Here is an 18,303-nt window from a genome sequence, read left to right on the forward strand (position 1 = left end):
CCTAATTTTTTTCAAAAATTGCCTGGCTAGCTCAATGGCTAGAGCGTTTGACTTTTAAGAAAATTGGTTCAACCATACTTAAGGTATCAAAAGGTTGCGGGTTCGACCCCCGCGTCGGGCTTTCTTTTTTAATTTTTTAATTCTATATTACATGTAAGTCTTATACATGTATGACTTATATTCGAAGTAACAACTTAATCCGAATAGAAAAGTTATCTTCTTAAATACCAGGTAACTTACCAGGTAACTTTACCAGGTAACTTTACCAGGTAACTTTAGTAAATCCGGGTCATGCTCTTTAAATTCAGAACTGAGTGCCATAATTTATCAAGCCTCCCCAGACGTACAAAATAAAATATATTCATTCAATGGATTATGCATAAGCTAGAACCATTAAATTGATTGGTTCAATTAATATCACCAATTCAAAAATCTAATTTCGCAACTAAAAGCCATACAAGCCCCCCGCATTTTTATAAGGCAACAATGTACCTTAAAAATTGCGCACGGAAATGTATAAGGTATACCCTTAACATTTGATTGGAGACAGAGCTATTGAATTTCTAAAGAAGGTCGAAGAATGCTTGATATGTGGTTATCAATTAAGGGATTTTACAAATCTGTGACCGCTTTTTTTCGGTAGCTAGAAGGTAGAAGAGGTCAATAATCTGGCAAGTTGCATGTGGTATTGTTCAATTTTGCGAAAATGCTGCACTACCCCATATTCGAACAAAGAGAACAATGTAGTACGGTGTTTGCAGTTAACAACCCTTTCGGGAATCAAAACAAAAATACAGAAGATGATACATACCCAAACGCTTAATAGGGTATCCGAAAGATTTTGCGCTTACACTGAGGTAAAGAATGATAAGTAGTTAAAAGCGACTATAAATACTGATTTGGTTTCCCAGTTATTTATTGGTTGTTTTGATCGCATCAACAAAACAAGATAAACAACTAAATAATCCTAACAATAAACAATGGGTTCTTTGGTACAATATGTTGTCACATTGATTGCTGCGGCGTCTACTGTTTCCGCATTGGGTGGGTTGCAAAACATCTTTTTTGAAGAAAGTAAGGGGCAAGATTTATTACCATTATATGCAAACCATCAAGTTGCAACATTATTCTTAGACCAACAAGACTGGCCAGGTGTTATTCGAGCTGGTTTAGATCTCAGTGATGATTTTAAGAAAGTAACAGGATATTCTTTACCTGTCGTTAATTTTACAAGTAACATTTGCTCTTCTGTTCATGGGCAAATTGATACGGCTATAATTGTTGGTACTATTGGGAATTCATCTATTATTGATGGATTAATTTCAAGCAAACAACTTAATGTAAGTGAAATCGAAGGTAAATGGGAATCTTATATTTCCAAGGTTATTCAAAATCCAGCACCTTGTATTCAAAGTGCTTTGGTTATTGCAGGTAGTGATAAGAGAGGTTCCATATTCGGTATTTATGATGTTTCGGAACAAATTGGAGTATCTCCTTGGTATTGGTTCGCCGATGTAGTACCCCCAGAACGTAATCAAATATATGTTTCTAAATCTATTGTCAAAACTCAGGGTGAACCAAGTGTGAAATATAGAGGTCTTTTTCTTAATGATGAACAACCAAGTTTAGCTGGTTGGGTACAAGCAAAGTATCCAGAGGGTTTGTACAACTCCTATTTTGTTCATGAGTTCTACGTTAACCTTTTCGAATTATTGCTTAGGATGAGAGCCAATTTTTTATGGCCAGCAATGTGGGCTAGCATGTTTGGAGTTGATGATCCTAAAAATCAATATTGGGCTGATTATTACGGTATTGTAATGTCAACTTCTCATACAGAACCATTGATGAGAGCGACTAATGAATGGACTACTTTTGGAAATGGTTCTTGGGATTATAGTACTAATAAAGATAACATTATTGAATTTTGGAGAGAAGGAATTATTAGAAGTAAACCATACGATAATATGTGGACAACTGGTATGAGAGGATTTGGTGATACCCCAATTACAGGAGGGGTTGAAGTTTCGTTGTTAGAGGATGTCATTAAAACTCAAAGAGAACTTTTGGGTGAATACTTCAATGAAACTAATGTTACTAATATTCCACAGGTTTGGTGTTTATACAAAGAAGTCCAAGCTTATTATCAAGAAGGAATGTCAGTTCCAGATGACATTACTTTATTATGGGTTGATGATAATTGGGGTAATGTAAGAAGACTTCCAGTTTCTAATGAAACATCAAGAGCAGGAGGTGCTGGTATGTATTATCACTTTGATTATGTGGGTGATCCAAGAGATTTCAAATGGATCAATACCATTTCATTAGAGAAGACTTGGGAACAAATGCATTTGACTTACGAAAGAGAAGCTGACAGAATTTGGGTTGTTAATGTAGGTGATTTGAAGCCTTTAGAAGTACCCATCGAATATTTCTTTTCATTGGCTTATGATATGGATACTTGGGGACAAATAAATACTGTCATGAATTGGACCGTTGCTTGGGCAGAAAGAGAATTCGGAGCTTACTATAACGATGTTGAAGAAATTGCAGATATATTAGATCTCTATGGATTTTATGCATCAAGAAAGAAGTACGAATCATTAAACACAACTACCTATCACTTATATAATTATAATGAAGCTGTTACTATTCTTGAACAATGGTCTAATTTAACAGACAGGGCTTGGGCCGTATACAACAAATTACCCCAGAAAGTTCAACCATCTTTCTTTGAATATATTCTTCATCCTGTTGTTGCTGGTTACACCGTCTATGATATCCAAATCTCAGCAGGTAAAAACCACCTATATGCTGAACAAAGAAGGAATCAAGCAAATTCTTTAGCACAGTATGTTCAACAAAGATTTCAAGACGATTTCAACTGGAAAAAGGAATATGATGCCTTACTCGACGGCAAATGGATTCATATGATGGATCAGACCCATTTAGGTTATGATTATTGGCAACAACCTATGAGGAATACCATGCCGCCTGTTGCTTTTGTTCAATCAGCAGAAGATGCATTAGCTGGATCATTGGGGTTGACAGTTGAACAATCAAGAGGTGCTGTGCCTGGTGATGATCAATATAATGCTGTTGCCTATAGTAATAACACATTGGTTCTACCTGTATTGGATCCATATACCCCAAGCAGGTATATTGAAATATTCAACAGAGGGATTTATGATATCAGCTTTAATGCAACAGCCGAAAATGATTATGTCACAATCACTCCATCAACAGGAGCTATTTCTGCTACTAATAATAGCATTTGGAACTCAGTCTTCCTTGAAGTGACCGTTGACTGGGACAAAGCCCCAGATGGATACAATATTGATTTTATTGATATATCTTCCAATTCAAGCTATGGATTCTTTGGTGAACCTTCGGTTCATTTACCAATAAATAAAACAAGTGCACCTTCCAATTTCAGTGGTTTTATTGAATCTGCTCAATTAATTTCAATTGAAGCTGGTCATTTTACTAATAATATTTCAACTAATGATACATACTATGTTGAAATTGACAGATATGGTAGAACCTTATCAGGTGTAACATTGTTCCCTGTCAATGCTGATTCACAACAAGCTAGTGATGATTCTTCGCATTTAGAATATAACTTTTACAGTTTCACTGCTCCCCAATACGGTGCAAATGTCACAGTATACACTTCACCATCATTGAATGTTAATCCATACCGTCCATTGAAGTATGCCATTGCAGTTGACAATGAGGAACCTCAAATAGTTCAAATTGTGGTTGATCCGACCGATCCAACTGCTATGCCAGCAGGATGGGAGACTGCAGCAGATGATGGAGTTTGGATTCATAATACTACCCACATCCTTGATGGTGGAGAGCATGTTTTAAAGTTATGGGCCTTAGAACCAGCAGTTGTTTTCCAAAAGGTTGTTGTTGACTTCGGAGGCGTTGTTGAATCCTTCTTAGGCCCACCTGAAACATATCATCAAGATTAGTCTTGAAATATTTCATATCGATAATTCTACGTAGTTCAAAATATTTTCTATTCTTACTTTATAAATTTGTAGCCAATTAATATTAGCAAAGTGTTTATTAAATATGCTCCTGATAGAATTAAATGAATACTTATTTTAAATTAAATGTAAATCTCTTAATGCTTTACAATTTGGCATTGGTAAATCTTCAGCTTCCTTTAGCTTTTCATAATCAGTAGAAAACCAACCCTGAGCATCTTCAATCATTTCATTTTTAATTGTCTGCTCTCTTGCACAATTCGTTCTTTTATGTTGTATATAAACACTTTCTACTTTTGAATCGAAATTCCTTATTTGTTTATCCAGCAATTTCTTATTAGTATCAAAGTTTTGAGTGACATAAAATGGAATTTTATATCTAGGTGTTACTCTTTGTAAATTGTATTGATTATCTTTAACGAATGAATAGTCAGGTACTGATGACGATGAATCAGAGAATAATGCAGAAAGGAGTGGAACTAATATGATCAATAATATTGGTAATAATTGTCTTAAACTTTCCATAAAGGATGGTTCCTCTTGTGATTGTTGACTACCTTGTTGCTGTTGACGCTGTTGACGTCTTGGTTGATATCTTTGTCTTACGTATGGTTGTCCACCACCAAAAGATTGAAAAGTGAATCCGTTACCTCCAAAAGTGAAAGTTGGACCCTGAGCTCCACCACCTCCAAAGAACATATTAAATATATCATCATCAAAAGGACTTGCACCACCTTGGAAACCTCCGAACGGGCTAGCGCCACCCCTAGAAGCACCTGAACTAGATGCAGAACTATTATAACCTGCGAATCTTGAATCTGGATCAGATCCTGTCTGATCATAAAGTTTTTTCTTTGATGGATCACTTAAAACACCCCAAGCTTTATTTAAAAATTTGAAGGCTTCAGCAGCTCTAGGATGGGAATTTTTATCAGGGTGTAATTTGATAGCTAATTTTCTATATGATTTCTTAATTTCTCCTTCATTTGAAGTTTTAGTAACTTGTAAAATTTCATAAAACTGATGAGGCTTATATGATAGAATCTTTAAGACGATTGTCTCTTGTTCTTTTGTATATGATGGTTCAGGCATGATTTTAAATTATACGATATGCTAATAAGCTATACGACGTCTATCCGATAAGATTATCTAAATGATCTATTGACTCCAACACAAAGTGGATTATTTGATTTCAAGTTGGGACAACCTTAAAACTATGTACAAGGTTTGGTATGACGACTTAGACCGTATTCTTCAAGAATATGATCTTAACAGTTACTCCTTTACTGTTACCCTTTACAATTTTGCTCGGCCCAAATTTTCACAGACTAGATAAAATGCTAATAAAAAAAAAGGTCCAGAACTGTGCCCCGTTGCACGACCTTTTTTTTCGATAATTTCTTTTTTTGCGCCATAGAACCAAATGGAACCTTTTGACTATGATTTTGATAGCTGCAAAATTTTACAAGCGTGGGATATGAACCACATCATAGTTGAGGATTATTATATGTTCCGAGATGAACTTCCTTATTTGTTGTAATACATTTGTGATATACACTTATATAGATATTTTTTATTATATTGTTTAAAAGGTACACTTGAAATAGTTCCCCACATTTGGGAATCAGTGCAAATTTCTTTTCTAAGAAAAGTATGCGGTATTGCTTACCTGTTACATTGCATAAGATTCCTAATTTTATAACCAGTATAAGTTCTATCTATGCCTGCAGTTTAACCTCTTTCGTAAAATTTACTCATTAACTATTACATTGATTTTATATGTGTCGAAGGTTTTTGATCATTTCATGCTAATTATTAATCTGCATACCTTCACTACAACATAAAATCAAGTGATAACTTTCTTGAATTATTAAATTTTCAAATTAATATTTTAAATTTGAAGGTAGGAATAACCACAGCCACGGTAGTTTGGCTGTTAGAAAATTGTTGTTCATATCCCTTAAATCAAACCCAACATATTTTTTTCATTCAAGAATCTTTGCTAAAAGGAGTTAAGAACTCTGTCAATCGATGTGCGCGTTTTAATTGAAGCTTCAAGGACAAGCTATTTTGACCAATAAGATATGAGAATTTCATGTTGTTTAGTGAGCCTGATTCTAAATCTGTCCTAACAGGATTTTACAGGTTTTTCAAAACGCGCTACAGCCAAAATTTCATCCAATAGGAAACGAGGATTTATTAAAATTCCCAATTAGGAAGGAGACACATTCAGAACAAAGCTTTAGGTATTTTGCAGCTTAGATTTATTTGAAGGTTTATCAATTCCTATTGGACAAAAACCATTGTAGATCTGTGCCATATGTTCATGCGGCATCATTTTGTTTCCAACTAGTCCTTGTAAGTAGTCATGATCTATTACGTATCTAATAATAGTTATTCTTAGCCGATCTCCTATTCACAGAACGCATTCTGATTGGTTCGTCTAGTTTAATATTTACATAACATGTTGCTAAGTAGATAAATACATTGCGTAACTACTCTGAATTTGAGTTAATTTGTGGTGGAAGCAGTTAGTGATTCCTGATATGAAAGATTTTAAGGTAAGTAGAGTATGAGAAGTAAGAATAATGTACTACACATACTTGAATATTCGTTTCTGATTGGTGCTAAAGCTCCACCGTACTTGAGAGTTAAAAACTATAAATAGGGCACTTTTGGATTAAGAAATGGCAAAATTCTTTTACTCAGACATCAGAACATCCCTAAAGACCAATTAATCCAGCTAGCCCATTATGAAGTTCAACATTATTTTTGCTTTGTTATTTTTGAATTTAATTCACGCACATGGCCATCCAGTCCAGCTTATACTTCAAGATGGTTCAGATAATGAGAAGAGGCAGATGGGCAACCATGATCCCGAAACTAATCATCCTTTGCTTATAGCCCCCAACAATGGCCCAAATGAAAACGTTCAATCGCTTATGTCGTCATGCTCGATTGATTCATGCCCCTCAAGTACTGTGTCTACTAGCTATACTTCTGGCCCTGCTTCGAGCTCTGCTTCTAGCTCTGCTTCCAACAACCTGATGATTAATGCTGCAGGTGAAGTCAGATTTATATCTTCCTATTTCATTCTTGCCACATTATCAGTTATTATTGTCTTGGTTTAACGACAACACTTTCATCACAGATATACCCTTGAAAACTTAAAGATCTTAAAGCAATTATATACTTGTGTTTAGAGTATGTACCTAATTAAAAAAACTTTTTAAGCAATCAAATGTTTAGAATCTATTGTAACAGAATCGTATCTTAATTAACTATAATTAAGTAAGGATGCAAAAAGTAGGCTCAAAAAAAAAAAAGATGCACCGGCAAAAAAGCTACACGGCAGAAATCAAGAACAGCTGCAATACAAATAAGGCATGCATAATAAGACATTGGGACCACTTTAGTTAATGATCTATATTGACTATATAAAAATTAATAACTAGTATACGATCTACGCCTCTAGTTTAACCCTCTTTTTTGGACTTTCTTCTTTAACTATTGTGGAAGATAACTCTTGATCTAATATATTGGTTCCATTTTTTAAGTCAGTGAGATCAGATGCAAATAACACCGACTGAGCCCAACCAGCATAGGGCCCATACAATTCCTTGAAAAACTCTCCTATGGCAACATAGGTTGCCTTATTCATGGTTTTCATATCTTTCTTACCTTTAAATTTATAATCTCTAACGGCTATCTGATATACATGAGTATCTACTGGAACAACATCATGCTTATCTAATGCCATCAAACAGATACAATCTGCTACCTTAGGACCAACTCCGGTCAATTGTAATAAGAAATTATGACTCGTCTCATAGTCTTGATTACGTAAATCATTCAATTTCTCAATAGTAATACCTGGAAACTTATCATTATCGGTTAACTTCTTAGCTGTATCATAGATATATTTGGCTCGATAACCAAATCCTAAAGTTCGAAGCAGTTGTTCCACATTAGGCAATGATGCAAGCTTTTCAGCTGTAGGAAATGAATAGTACTTTATTCCATTATATTCATTGATATAGTCTCCAAAGTGAGTACAGAGATTATCACACATCTTAGATATTCTCTTAACATTATTGTTTGATGAACAGATAAAACTAATAAGACATTCCCAAGGATCTTGTCTAATAATTCTAATTCCCTGGAATTCAGTAAATGGACTTATCTTGGAATTCTTCTTGTTGAATGGTTGATGAAATTTGATCCAGCTCTTGTATAAATTATCAAGATTAGTATTTAAATTAAAATAATCATGAATAAAAGTATAAGTTTCCTTTTCCAATACATGACTAGGTTTCTTCCCTTCCAAATCTTCTTGCATTATATGTGAATATTCTATACTTTGTTCTTGTTGTTTAAGTAAAACTATCCGATCTTGTAAGGCAAATGACCATATATTATTGATATTTTTCCATCGGAAGGTCTGTCCACATCGTAAAACTTTGGCCAAACTCAACTCGACTTCATTAATAGGAATACTCCTCCAAAGGATATCAACAGTCATAACTCTATTTCACGATATTATAGTCTTAGTGGTTCCTTAGTTAAGGTTATATGGTTGAGATATTTTTGAGATTTTGAAAAATTTCTACGCGTCTGCCAAAATGCACATAATTAATATTCCTAAAGCGGTAAACATATAGATATAAGAACAAAGACTTTTGGAATTACTATAATTTATAGAATTTATAGATATACAAGCTAATAATACATAACAATTTAGAGAAGTAGTGTGTATTGACAATTACAATTATTCTGTCATTTCAACATCCTTTGTAGTATCGGTAGTAGAATCTTCCAGTTTCTTTTCGTCAACCGCCACCTTCTTATCTTCATCATTTGAAGCTTTTGTTGGTGCGACTTCTTCTGCTGTTGGCTCATCGTTTTTGGTAGTGATTGTGGATGTAGGGGCAGAAGCCTCAGTATCATCCTTAGTAGATGATTTTTGCAGTTCTGGTTCTTCTTGTTCTTCTGGTGCTTCTTCTTCTGGCTCTTCTTCTTCTTCTTCTTCTTCAACTGGTAATGTCTTTGGTTGCCATATTTCCAATAAATTATCATCACCAACAGATCCATATAAATTCTTTATAACAGGATGTAAAGCAACATCATTTATACGATTTGTGTGACCTGCATGAATGAATTTCAAACATGGATCAACTTTATTATTATTATTATTGTTAGAAGATCTCTTCCTTGATGATTCATTAGATGAATCAGGTGAATAAACAAAATCTTCATCCAAATTTTCCAAGTCCCAAGTTATTACTCTTTTATCAGAACCCCAAGATGTTAAAGATGTAGCATCATGATTATTCCATTGTAATCCAATAACATTATCATTATGACCAACTAATTGCCTGAATGGTTGATCTGGACTTCTTAAATCATATAAATTAACCACATTATCTTTACCAGCAGTAGCATAAAATGTTTGTACATTTGGATTGAATTTAATGGCATTTTGAATATATTTATTTTTAATTTTCAAAACTATTGAATCATCAGCTGAAACTCTTGAATCATGAATTTGAGTAGTATAATCATCAGAAACAGATGCAAATATTTCATGAACTACTGAATTTGTTGAAATATCATTTACTGCCCCAAAATGACTTTTAAATAATTGAATTGGAGTTGAAGGTTTATTTATATTCCATAAAGCAATTTGTGAATCATTAGAACCTGATAAAAAGACTTCATTAGAAATCCATTCTAATGCATAACCTTCTTGTTTATGATATTTATAATCAATAACATCATTATTTTCTAAATTATAAGAATGAACAACCCCATCACCATTAAAACTTAATACTATTGAAGAATCAGGACTTAAACTTAATTTATTAACTTCAGAAGTTTGTTTCCAACCTAAATTAAATACAAAATTAGAAGTTGAGAAATCAGCATTAAGACTAGTAGGTTTTGAAATTGGTTTAGTAAAATCAGGAGCTAAACTACCAGGTAATTCTACTGAACCAATTTTTAAATAATTCAGTCCACCATTTGTAGCATTTGAATTTTCAATAGAATTAGTTCCAATTAAAAATTTGGCAGTAATTATTTGATTTTCATTAGAATAACTAAATTTTGGTAACCATTGAAATACTAAAGATGGACTATCCAATGCAAATGTATGAATTGTATCATACAATAAAGGTACAGTCTTCTTCCATATTTTAAATTCTTCATTAACCAATTTTTCATGAAGTCTATGATCTTCCAAGATTTCTAATTCGGCCTTTGCCAATTCATTATTGGTATAACTCATTACGGTATAGTGGTTAGCCTTATTGTTATTAGTGATTGAATGATAAAAGAGATATTCAATTTCCATGTCTAGGTCGGTGTTCCAATCTCGGTTCGCACTTTTTGCTAGTGCGCAAATTTACGTAGTGGGCCGGGTAAATTACAGTATAATTAACACACATAAGTGATTACTTATATTTACAGTTACTACAATTATAGTTATAGTTACTATAATAGTTACAATAGCAATTGTATATTAACCATATTTACTAATCAATTGTTGTAATTTTTATACCATCTAGATATAATACGTAAATGTAAGACTTTTTATGACTAAATGACTCCTCCTCCAAGATCAGGAACTTCATCTTCATCTTCTCTTTCATCAAAGAACAGACTAAATGTATAAACTGTACCATAAATTAATGTACCACCAATGATCGTCAAGACCATAGCTGTTCTAGTTAAAATTAATGAATGATGTAATATTACTGGTAAATAAAATCCTGATACTAATAAGAAAGCAGAAAGAAATTGTCCAAATTCTTTAACTACATTAGTAGATGATGAAGTTGCAGGATCAAAACTAAAATCATAATCAGAAGAATTATATACGGCTTGAGTAATTACAACAGGTAAATGAGCAATTGCAAATATTATTCCAATTATAATTGGGAACCAATTCCCATATATTCCTGCTAAGATAACTAATAAGAATCCCATTGATAAGATTATAGAAAGTCCTATAATCTTATTTAATGGATTGGATTTGAATGATGTTGTTGAATTCATAATTGCTATATATCCTCAATCTATTCCTATTCAATTGGACTCTATTATAAGCAATTATTACTGAGATTCACTAATTTGAACCCCCTGTAACTATCGCTACTGGTACAGATACATCTTTCTTCCCCTGTCAAAACTGCTGGTTCCGAAAAAGTCGCAAACCGCAGACAATTAATATTGCGGTATTGAGTTTCGCAGGGGCCCTCACTCTCAGCAAAATTACTTTAAAGCCCACTATCAGATCCAGTACTGTTCAGTTAGTAGGAAACATAATTATAAGCTATAAAGGGGACAGGTATGAGTCAATTCGATGAATTAATAAATCCAAAGGTACCTGGAGCTCCTAAGTCCACCAAGAAAGACTTACCAAACCCTCCAGGCTTTGCATATGAGGCTAAAGGCACGAACAACTCCAAGAGTAAGAAGTCAACTGTGAGTTCTACTGTTAATGAAGAAGAAAGACTTGAAGAATTGAAAGAAAAGAAGGCTTGGGAAGTTGCTATAGGACCAGCCAAATCAATACCTATGAATGCTATAATGAGTTATATGACAGGGAATTCTTTACAGATCATTCCTGTAACTATGACATTAATGTTATTATGGAATCCATTAAAGGCTATATTTAATGAAACTAACCCTAATTTTATAAATTTAACTACAAAAAAGAATGGTACAACAATATTACTTGCCAAGGCAGTATTTATATTATTTCAAATATTGAATATGTCCATTGGTATTTATAAATTATATAAGATGGGTCTTATACCTCATACTGAAGCTGATTGGATAGCTTGGAAAGAAATAAAGGATATAAAGGAAAGATTATCGTCTTAATCTTAATCTTATTATTAATATTAATACACATATTATTTACAGTTTACGTTTTGATTAATGTTCCTTTTCATTGTCAGATTCAGTCTTTTGCTCTGAACTTTTCTTAACTCTACTAGTACTATCTGAACTATCATCTGGTAAGTTCTTTTCGAATATTTGTTGTAAGTTAAACTTTTCATATTTCAAATAATTATCGACTACACTCATTCCTACGTTCGTTTTATAACATTCCACCATGATAAGTTTATCATAATTCTTTAAATCAACTTGATGACCATGTTCTCTACCAACACATTCTGCCACAGCTTTAATAATATTGTCTTTCGGTATAGCATTGAAATTTCTTTTATTTATTTGAATAGCAAATTTAAGAGGCTTTTGAATATCCTTTGGTTGATGAAAATGTTTGGCTAATACTCTTAAAGCCAATTTTTTAATCTCTTCAATAGTAGGACTTACAGAATAAGTTACTGGAGATAATTTTTGAGTATATCTAGTTGTCTTTATATTTGATTCATATCCTTCTTGACATATTCTAGTAACTAATTCTTCAGGATCAATAGGCCTCCTAGTTTTAATAAATATAAGACATTCACAACCTAATTCAATAGGCTGCAATAATGCCTTCTTAGATTTTTTCTCTTCCTTCATATCATTAAGTTCTTGTTTAATTTGATCCTCAATAGATAATTCTTTCTTTTCTATCTCGTCATTTTCTTCTTCTTCATCATCACTCACTTCCTTATCTAAATCAAAGTATTCTTCAATCTTCTCCGAGAATAAATTCATCAACTCTTTACGACATTGTTGTTCTCTACCACGATTACAAGTAGCATAAATCCCACTGGTGTTTGGATCTACAAATCCCGATGCCTTAAACTTTTTCTTTTTACCTCCATCATTTCCTCCATTTCCTTTTCTTTTACCCATTATTTATTTAGTGTTCTTTAGGTGAACTCATCGCCATCGCTAATAAGCTTTAAGGGCCTCCGGTTAAAAAAAAAAGTACTGGCCTAACAAAAAGAGTGAGAATTAAAGAAATGTGTGCGAGCCAAAACATAAACAAAACTGATTTCCTGGAGATAACAGGCAAAGGCAAAGGCAAATAGTACTACAAGACTAAGTATATATTGTGATATTGAGGTGGAATGGTACAGAAGTGTCAAGGATGCATTTGTACGAATTACCAGCCGACATTGTACATCAAATTCTTATACAAGAATGTATAAATATCGAATCAATCCTTAATTTATCATCTACTAATAAATGTCTTCGTCATATAATATTAGGGGATGATCGATTATGGAAAAAGATATATTTTGATAATTGGGGGGATATATATCAAGATTATGAAATAGATACTAATACGGGAATACCTAGTGCGAAACAATATTATGAATTATCACTCGGTTTGCATAGAGCATCGCAAGCTTTACATCATGATTTATCATTATATGAAGTTAGAGGTGCTAGAAATATTGGTTATTATCTTAATGAATATAGTTATGATGATCATTTTATTGGTATAATACTTCGCATATATAGACAAAAGTATAAATTATTATTAAGTGATCTTCGAAGGTTTCAAGATGTTGATTTAACTCAAGTATCTTTATTGGCAAATCTTGTTAATTGTCATAATTTTAGAATTGGATTATCAAATTTAAGTAATAATCATGATCTGTTATTGGAAGGTTCATGGTTTAGAAGTAGTATAATGAATAATGGATCTCAAGATCTTATTCATAATCGTAGAACAAAATTGGATATGGTTAGAAGAAGATTATATACTAATATTTATAACAAAGAATTACAATTACAAAATTCAGATAAAATACTATTGGTCAACAATATTTTAAAATTTAATGATGAATTAACTTATATAAAATTTGTCATAAAAGTTATATCAACTGCATATTCATGTTTTTCAATTAATCTGCTTGTGGATGTAGCAGTAATGGATGAATCATACTATGATGAATATTATATAGAAGATTTTGATATTTTAAGAGTATACAGTGATTTAGCAAAGGGTCATCCATTGGTAATATTATCAATTCTTCAAAAGATTCTTTTAGAATTCTTTGCTCAATTTGATAGTATCATGGTTGATAATCAACCGATAATTTTCAAAGCTGAAATCACCAAATTATTTCTAAAGATTAATTTCAATACTTATGTGTTTGCAAGTATAAATAGAGGATCTACTAGACCATTCACTTTACAAGCATTTACAAATAATGAAATTGCTACTTATATTAGAAATTTAAACTTACGTCCTAATAATATGCGAGAATATTTGCTGCCTATTGAAAAGTCGAGATATAATGATGTTGTTATCAATATTGGAGCTTTAGGTTCATTGCTTTCATTAAATACTTGTGTATTCTTTGAAAGAAGAACTACATTGTTTTTAAACTCCAATGAGATTAAATTCAAAGAATTCATGTGTAAATTTATGCTTTATGAGAGTATTGGAGGATATTCAGATTTCTTATTTTGTTCACTGTTTGAAAAACATCTAATGAATTTAAATAATTTTATTCATTTTGGTACTATTTATCAATTAATAAAACAGAAAAGAAATGGAGCAATTATTATGTTATCAAATTATTTTAGACTTAAAAGTGATATTGAGCCAGGACAATTCTTTATTCGTAATGTTGATTTACTTGATATTAATTCGGCTATATCATTTTATAAAGTTGTTCAAAGTAGGGTATCATCATCGAAGGCAGGAATGTCTAGAATAAGTTTTCGAGGTCATCTAATTAAACATTCTAGATTTAGTACTACTGGTGTTATTTTAGGGTGTACAGATAATACTAATTCTCAAGAGCCAAGTAATACCTACTATTATGTATATACTCGGGCCAGATCAGTTGAAGTATATGATTCCAATTCATGTGTTTGGATTTATGATCCGGTAAGAGATAGAGAATTAGTAGCAAACTTTGTTGAGAAAGGTGGGATTGAAATAATTGGGCTTTTGTATTTTACAAAGTTAAGATATATGGATGGTACTCCATTTTTTATTGAGGATGTTGGGGTAAGCATGGGTTAGTTTCAGGATTGCTTTTTATTACTTATTTATATAGTCATATACTATACGTAGGCATACGTACGTTTAATTCTATTAATTCTATTAATTCTATTAATTCTATTACTTCTAATTTAGCTTATATATGTAGGGCATATGTCAAATTTTCTCAACCACTTTTTGCGACATAACGGCGAAGAAAAATGTCACTAGAAGCCCATTATATAGATTTGACTTATGGAAATGTAATGGCAAAAACACTACTTAGTATATAAGAACCATTGGAAATGTTAAGAAGTACATTGAGAAGATCAGTTTATCAGCCCAATCGGTTAGTAAGAAGATTTCAACATACAGTAATTGGTATAGATCTTGGAACTACTAATTCAGCTGTTGCTGTAGTACAGGGTAAAGAAGCAATTATACTTGAAAATGAAGAAGGAGGTAGAACTACACCTTCAATAGTGGCATTTTCAAATAATGATAGTAAAACTTTAGTAGGACTTGCAGCTAAAAGACAAGCTGTTATTAATCCTGAAAATACTTTCTTTGCTACTAAAAGATTAATTGGTAGAAAATTTAATGATGAAGAAGTTCAGCGAGATCTTGATCATGTACCATATAAAATAGTACCCCATAATAATGGAGATGCTTGTCTTGAAACATCAGGTGGTAAACAAATATCTCCTTCAGAAATTAGTTCATTAATTCTTCAAAAAATGAAAAATATTGCTGAAAGTAATTTACCAAAACATCAATTACCTATTAAACATGCAGTTGTAACTGTTCCAGCATATTTTAATGATTCTCAAAGACAGGCTACTAAGAATTCCGGTAAATTGGTAGGACTTGAAGTCTTAAGAGTGGTTAATGAACCAACAGCTGCTGCACTTGCCTATGGAATTAATAATAAACAAAAGGATGGAATTGTAGCTGTATTTGATTTAGGAGGAGGAACATTTGATATATCAATTTTAGATATTGATGAAGGAGTATTTGAAGTTAGAGCAACTAATGGTAATACTCATTTGGGAGGTGAAGATTTTGATATCTTATTATTAAATTATATATTGAATACTTTCAAACAAGACAGTGGAATAGATTTACTGCAAGATAGATTAGCAGTTCAAAGAATTCGTGAAGCTGCTGAAAAGTGTAAGATTGAATTATCTCATATTAAAGAAACAGAAATTAATATTCCATTTATTACTAAAGATAAACATATAAATATTAAATTAACTGAAGATCAATTAGATGAAATGTCATTACATTTAATTAATAAAACTATAGATCCAGTTAAAAGATGTATAAGAGATGCAGAATTAAAAATAGAAGATATAGATGAAGTTATACTTGTAGGAGGTATGACTAGAATGCCGAAAATTAGAAAAATTGTTGAAAGTATATTTAATAAAGTTCCTAATACTGAAGTTAATCCTGATGAAGCTGTAGCATTAGGAGCTGCTATTCAAGGTGCAGTATTATCAGGTCAAATAAAGGATGTTGTATTACTTGATGTAACTCCTCTTTCATTAGGTATTGAAACTTATGGAGGAATCTTTAGTCCCTTAATCCCTAGAAATTCAGCAGTACCCATTAAAAAGGAACAAATATTTTCAACGGCAGTTGATAATCAAACTGGAGTTGAAATAAGAGTATATCAAGGTGAAAGATCATTAGTTAAAGATAATAAACTTATAGGAGATTTTCAATTAGCCAATATTCCTCGAGGTCCAAAGGGTACACCCCAAATTGGAGTAACCTTTGAAATTGATGCTGATGGAATTATAAATGTATCAGCTACTGATAAAACTAAATATGGTAAAGATCTGGAACATTATGGTAAACCAAATACTGTATCAATTCAAGTTTCTGGAGAAACAGGATTACTGGAAGAAGAAGTTAAAAGTATACTTGAAGAAAGTATTAAGAATAAAGCCAGAGATGAAGAATTACGTAAATATTTTGAACATGCTTCAAGAGCAGATATTATATGTACTGATACGGAAAATGCTTTAATTCAATTTGGAGATTTTATGGAAGAAGAAGTTAAGAATTCAATTAATTTGGATATTGATTCAATTCGATCTAAGATCAATGACATTAGAAATAATAAGACATTACATGATCCTACAGTACTTAATCAAGAAGTAACTGCTATGCAAGAAAAATGTTTGGAGGCAATCAGACAAGTTGCTCTTAAGCAACAACAAGAACAGGAACAATTAAAGCTAAAGCAAAAGTAATATGTTCCTTTCTTGTATGTAAATAGGTAATATATGTATTAATGTACAGAGAGATATTTTTCTATGACGTATATCTAGTAACTAGTAACTAATAACTAATAACTAATCATCAGTTTCCATTCTATCACCAGAAGGATCGGTAGTGGTATTAGTGTCATCTTCAGGTGCAGTTTCAGTAGCTGTAGTAGTTTCTTCAGATGCAGGATTCTCATTATCATTGGTATTGGTAGTGGTAGTCGTGGTGGTTTCCTCATTAGTATTAGTATTGGAATCTTCATTATTATCATTGTCATCATCATCTCTATTTCTAGCATTTGATACAGAATCCAATTTATCCAACCATTGTTGTACTTCTTCATCATCATATATAGTGAAACCTGATTCTTTACCAACCACACTTACACTTGTATTTTTAAAAGTTAATTCAACATCTTGAGATAAAGTATCTCTTAAAGCATTTAATCCATGAACAATTAAATCTTCAACTGAATCAGTTTCAAGAATTGTATCTAAATTTCTTTCTAAATAAGTTCTTGCAGCTTGAGATCTTGCCCCAATTGCTGCACCATAATATTCTAATACTGAACCTGAAGGTTGAAATTCATACAAGTGAGCTCCAGTCTCATCATAACCAGCAATTAATAATCCTACTCCATAAGGTCTTGAACCATAAGATTGAGTATTTTCTTGAGCTTTATCAGCAATTGATAATACTGCTTTTGAAGTCAGTAATGGTCTATTAAAAATCATTTTAGAACTCATAGCTTGCTTTCTAAGGAAATTACTTAATACTCTTGCATCTGGTGCTAAACCTGCCAAGGCAATTCCCATATGATCATCAATTTTTATAATTTTCTTTTGATATGAACCTAATTCTTCTGCATTACGTTTTAATGCCGCTAATACAACATGACTTTTAGATACTAATCCTACGGCTGCACTACCTTGCTTAATGGCTTCTAAAGCATACTCCACTTGAAATAATCTACCGGTTGGAGAATATGTTACGGAATCGTTATCGTAATTGTTTCTGAACATTTTGACGGAATTAAGCAATTAACTAATTATCTATACAGATCTATACAGTAATTGACTACTCAGAATTGGGTACTTTAGTAGAGGTTTAATATTCAGT

The 18,303-nt window shown here is 32.2% G+C and overlaps 11 protein-coding genes and 1 non-coding gene across 12 annotated transcripts; 6 read left to right on the plus strand and 6 right to left on the minus strand. All coding sequences in view use genetic code 12, as the record gives it.

Moving 5' to 3' along the window:
• Nucleotides 1-20: 20 nt before the first annotated feature.
• On the plus strand, nucleotides 21-121 carry RJT21DRAFT_t13. The gene has a single exon. It is a non-coding gene; the product is annotated as a tRNA-Lys (tRNA).
• A 761-nt stretch (nucleotides 122-882) lies between these two features.
• RJT21DRAFT_14585 (uncharacterized protein) lies at nucleotides 883-4,045 on the plus strand. The gene has a single exon (XM_064883442.1). The coding sequence runs from the start codon at nucleotides 981-983 to the stop codon at nucleotides 3,975-3,977; it is 2,997 nt and encodes a 998-aa protein (XP_064741425.1). The 5' UTR covers nucleotides 883-980; the 3' UTR covers nucleotides 3,978-4,045.
• On the minus strand, nucleotides 4,046-5,272 carry HLJ1 (type I HSP40 co-chaperone). The gene has a single exon (XM_064883443.1). The coding sequence runs from the start codon at nucleotides 5,085-5,087 to the stop codon at nucleotides 4,113-4,115; it is 975 nt and encodes a 324-aa protein (XP_064741426.1). The 5' UTR covers nucleotides 5,088-5,272; the 3' UTR covers nucleotides 4,046-4,112.
• A 1,284-nt stretch (nucleotides 5,273-6,556) lies between these two features.
• Nucleotides 6,557-7,231, plus strand: RJT21DRAFT_117754 (uncharacterized protein). The gene has a single exon (XM_064880820.1). It carries the CDS (start codon nucleotides 6,749-6,751, stop codon nucleotides 7,124-7,126), a length of 378 nt encoding a protein of 125 aa, XP_064741427.1. The 5' UTR covers nucleotides 6,557-6,748; the 3' UTR covers nucleotides 7,127-7,231.
• A 41-nt stretch (nucleotides 7,232-7,272) lies between these two features.
• Nucleotides 7,273-8,568, minus strand: OGG1 (8-oxoguanine glycosylase). Its single transcript, XM_064880821.1, has one exon. The coding sequence runs from the start codon at nucleotides 8,515-8,517 to the stop codon at nucleotides 7,459-7,461; it is 1,059 nt and encodes a 352-aa protein (XP_064741428.1). The 5' UTR covers nucleotides 8,518-8,568; the 3' UTR covers nucleotides 7,273-7,458.
• An 87-nt stretch (nucleotides 8,569-8,655) lies between these two features.
• UME1 (Ume1p) lies at nucleotides 8,656-10,305 on the minus strand. Its single transcript, XM_064880822.1, has one exon. The coding sequence runs from the start codon at nucleotides 10,279-10,281 to the stop codon at nucleotides 8,764-8,766; it is 1,518 nt and encodes a 505-aa protein (XP_064741429.1). The 5' UTR covers nucleotides 10,282-10,305; the 3' UTR covers nucleotides 8,656-8,763.
• A 138-nt stretch (nucleotides 10,306-10,443) lies between these two features.
• Nucleotides 10,444-11,309, minus strand: RJT21DRAFT_117757 (uncharacterized protein). Its single transcript, XM_064880823.1, has one exon. It carries the CDS (start codon nucleotides 11,049-11,051, stop codon nucleotides 10,593-10,595), a length of 459 nt encoding a protein of 152 aa, XP_064741430.1. The 5' UTR covers nucleotides 11,052-11,309; the 3' UTR covers nucleotides 10,444-10,592.
• On the plus strand, nucleotides 11,182-11,909 carry RJT21DRAFT_14596 (chaperone). The gene has a single exon (XM_064883444.1). The coding sequence runs from the start codon at nucleotides 11,346-11,348 to the stop codon at nucleotides 11,880-11,882; it is 537 nt and encodes a 178-aa protein (XP_064741431.1). The 5' UTR covers nucleotides 11,182-11,345; the 3' UTR covers nucleotides 11,883-11,909.
• On the minus strand, nucleotides 11,910-12,931 carry RJT21DRAFT_14597 (putative tRNA acetyltransferase). Its single transcript, XM_064883445.1, has one exon. The coding sequence runs from the start codon at nucleotides 12,810-12,812 to the stop codon at nucleotides 11,937-11,939; it is 876 nt and encodes a 291-aa protein (XP_064741432.1). The 5' UTR covers nucleotides 12,813-12,931; the 3' UTR covers nucleotides 11,910-11,936.
• RJT21DRAFT_14606 (uncharacterized protein) lies at nucleotides 12,885-15,078 on the plus strand. Its single transcript, XM_064883447.1, has one exon. It carries the CDS (start codon nucleotides 13,051-13,053, stop codon nucleotides 14,944-14,946), a length of 1,896 nt encoding a protein of 631 aa, XP_064741433.1. The 5' UTR covers nucleotides 12,885-13,050; the 3' UTR covers nucleotides 14,947-15,078.
• On the plus strand, nucleotides 15,078-17,380 carry RJT21DRAFT_14611 (Hsp70 family ATPase). Its single transcript, XM_064883448.1, has one exon. The coding sequence runs from the start codon at nucleotides 15,210-15,212 to the stop codon at nucleotides 17,166-17,168; it is 1,959 nt and encodes a 652-aa protein (XP_064741434.1). The 5' UTR covers nucleotides 15,078-15,209; the 3' UTR covers nucleotides 17,169-17,380.
• Nucleotides 17,220-18,294, minus strand: PRE5 (proteasome core particle subunit alpha 6). The gene has a single exon (XM_064883446.1). It carries the CDS (start codon nucleotides 18,204-18,206, stop codon nucleotides 17,271-17,273), a length of 936 nt encoding a protein of 311 aa, XP_064741435.1. The 5' UTR covers nucleotides 18,207-18,294; the 3' UTR covers nucleotides 17,220-17,270.
• Nucleotides 18,295-18,303: the final 9 nt, after the last annotated feature.

This window comes from Scheffersomyces amazonensis, assembly GCF_036850825.1.
Source record: "Scheffersomyces amazonensis strain UFMG-HMD-26.3 chromosome Unknown RJT21scaffold_1, whole genome shotgun sequence".
Lineage (NCBI taxonomy): Eukaryota > Fungi > Ascomycota > Pichiomycetes > Serinales > Debaryomycetaceae > Scheffersomyces > Scheffersomyces amazonensis.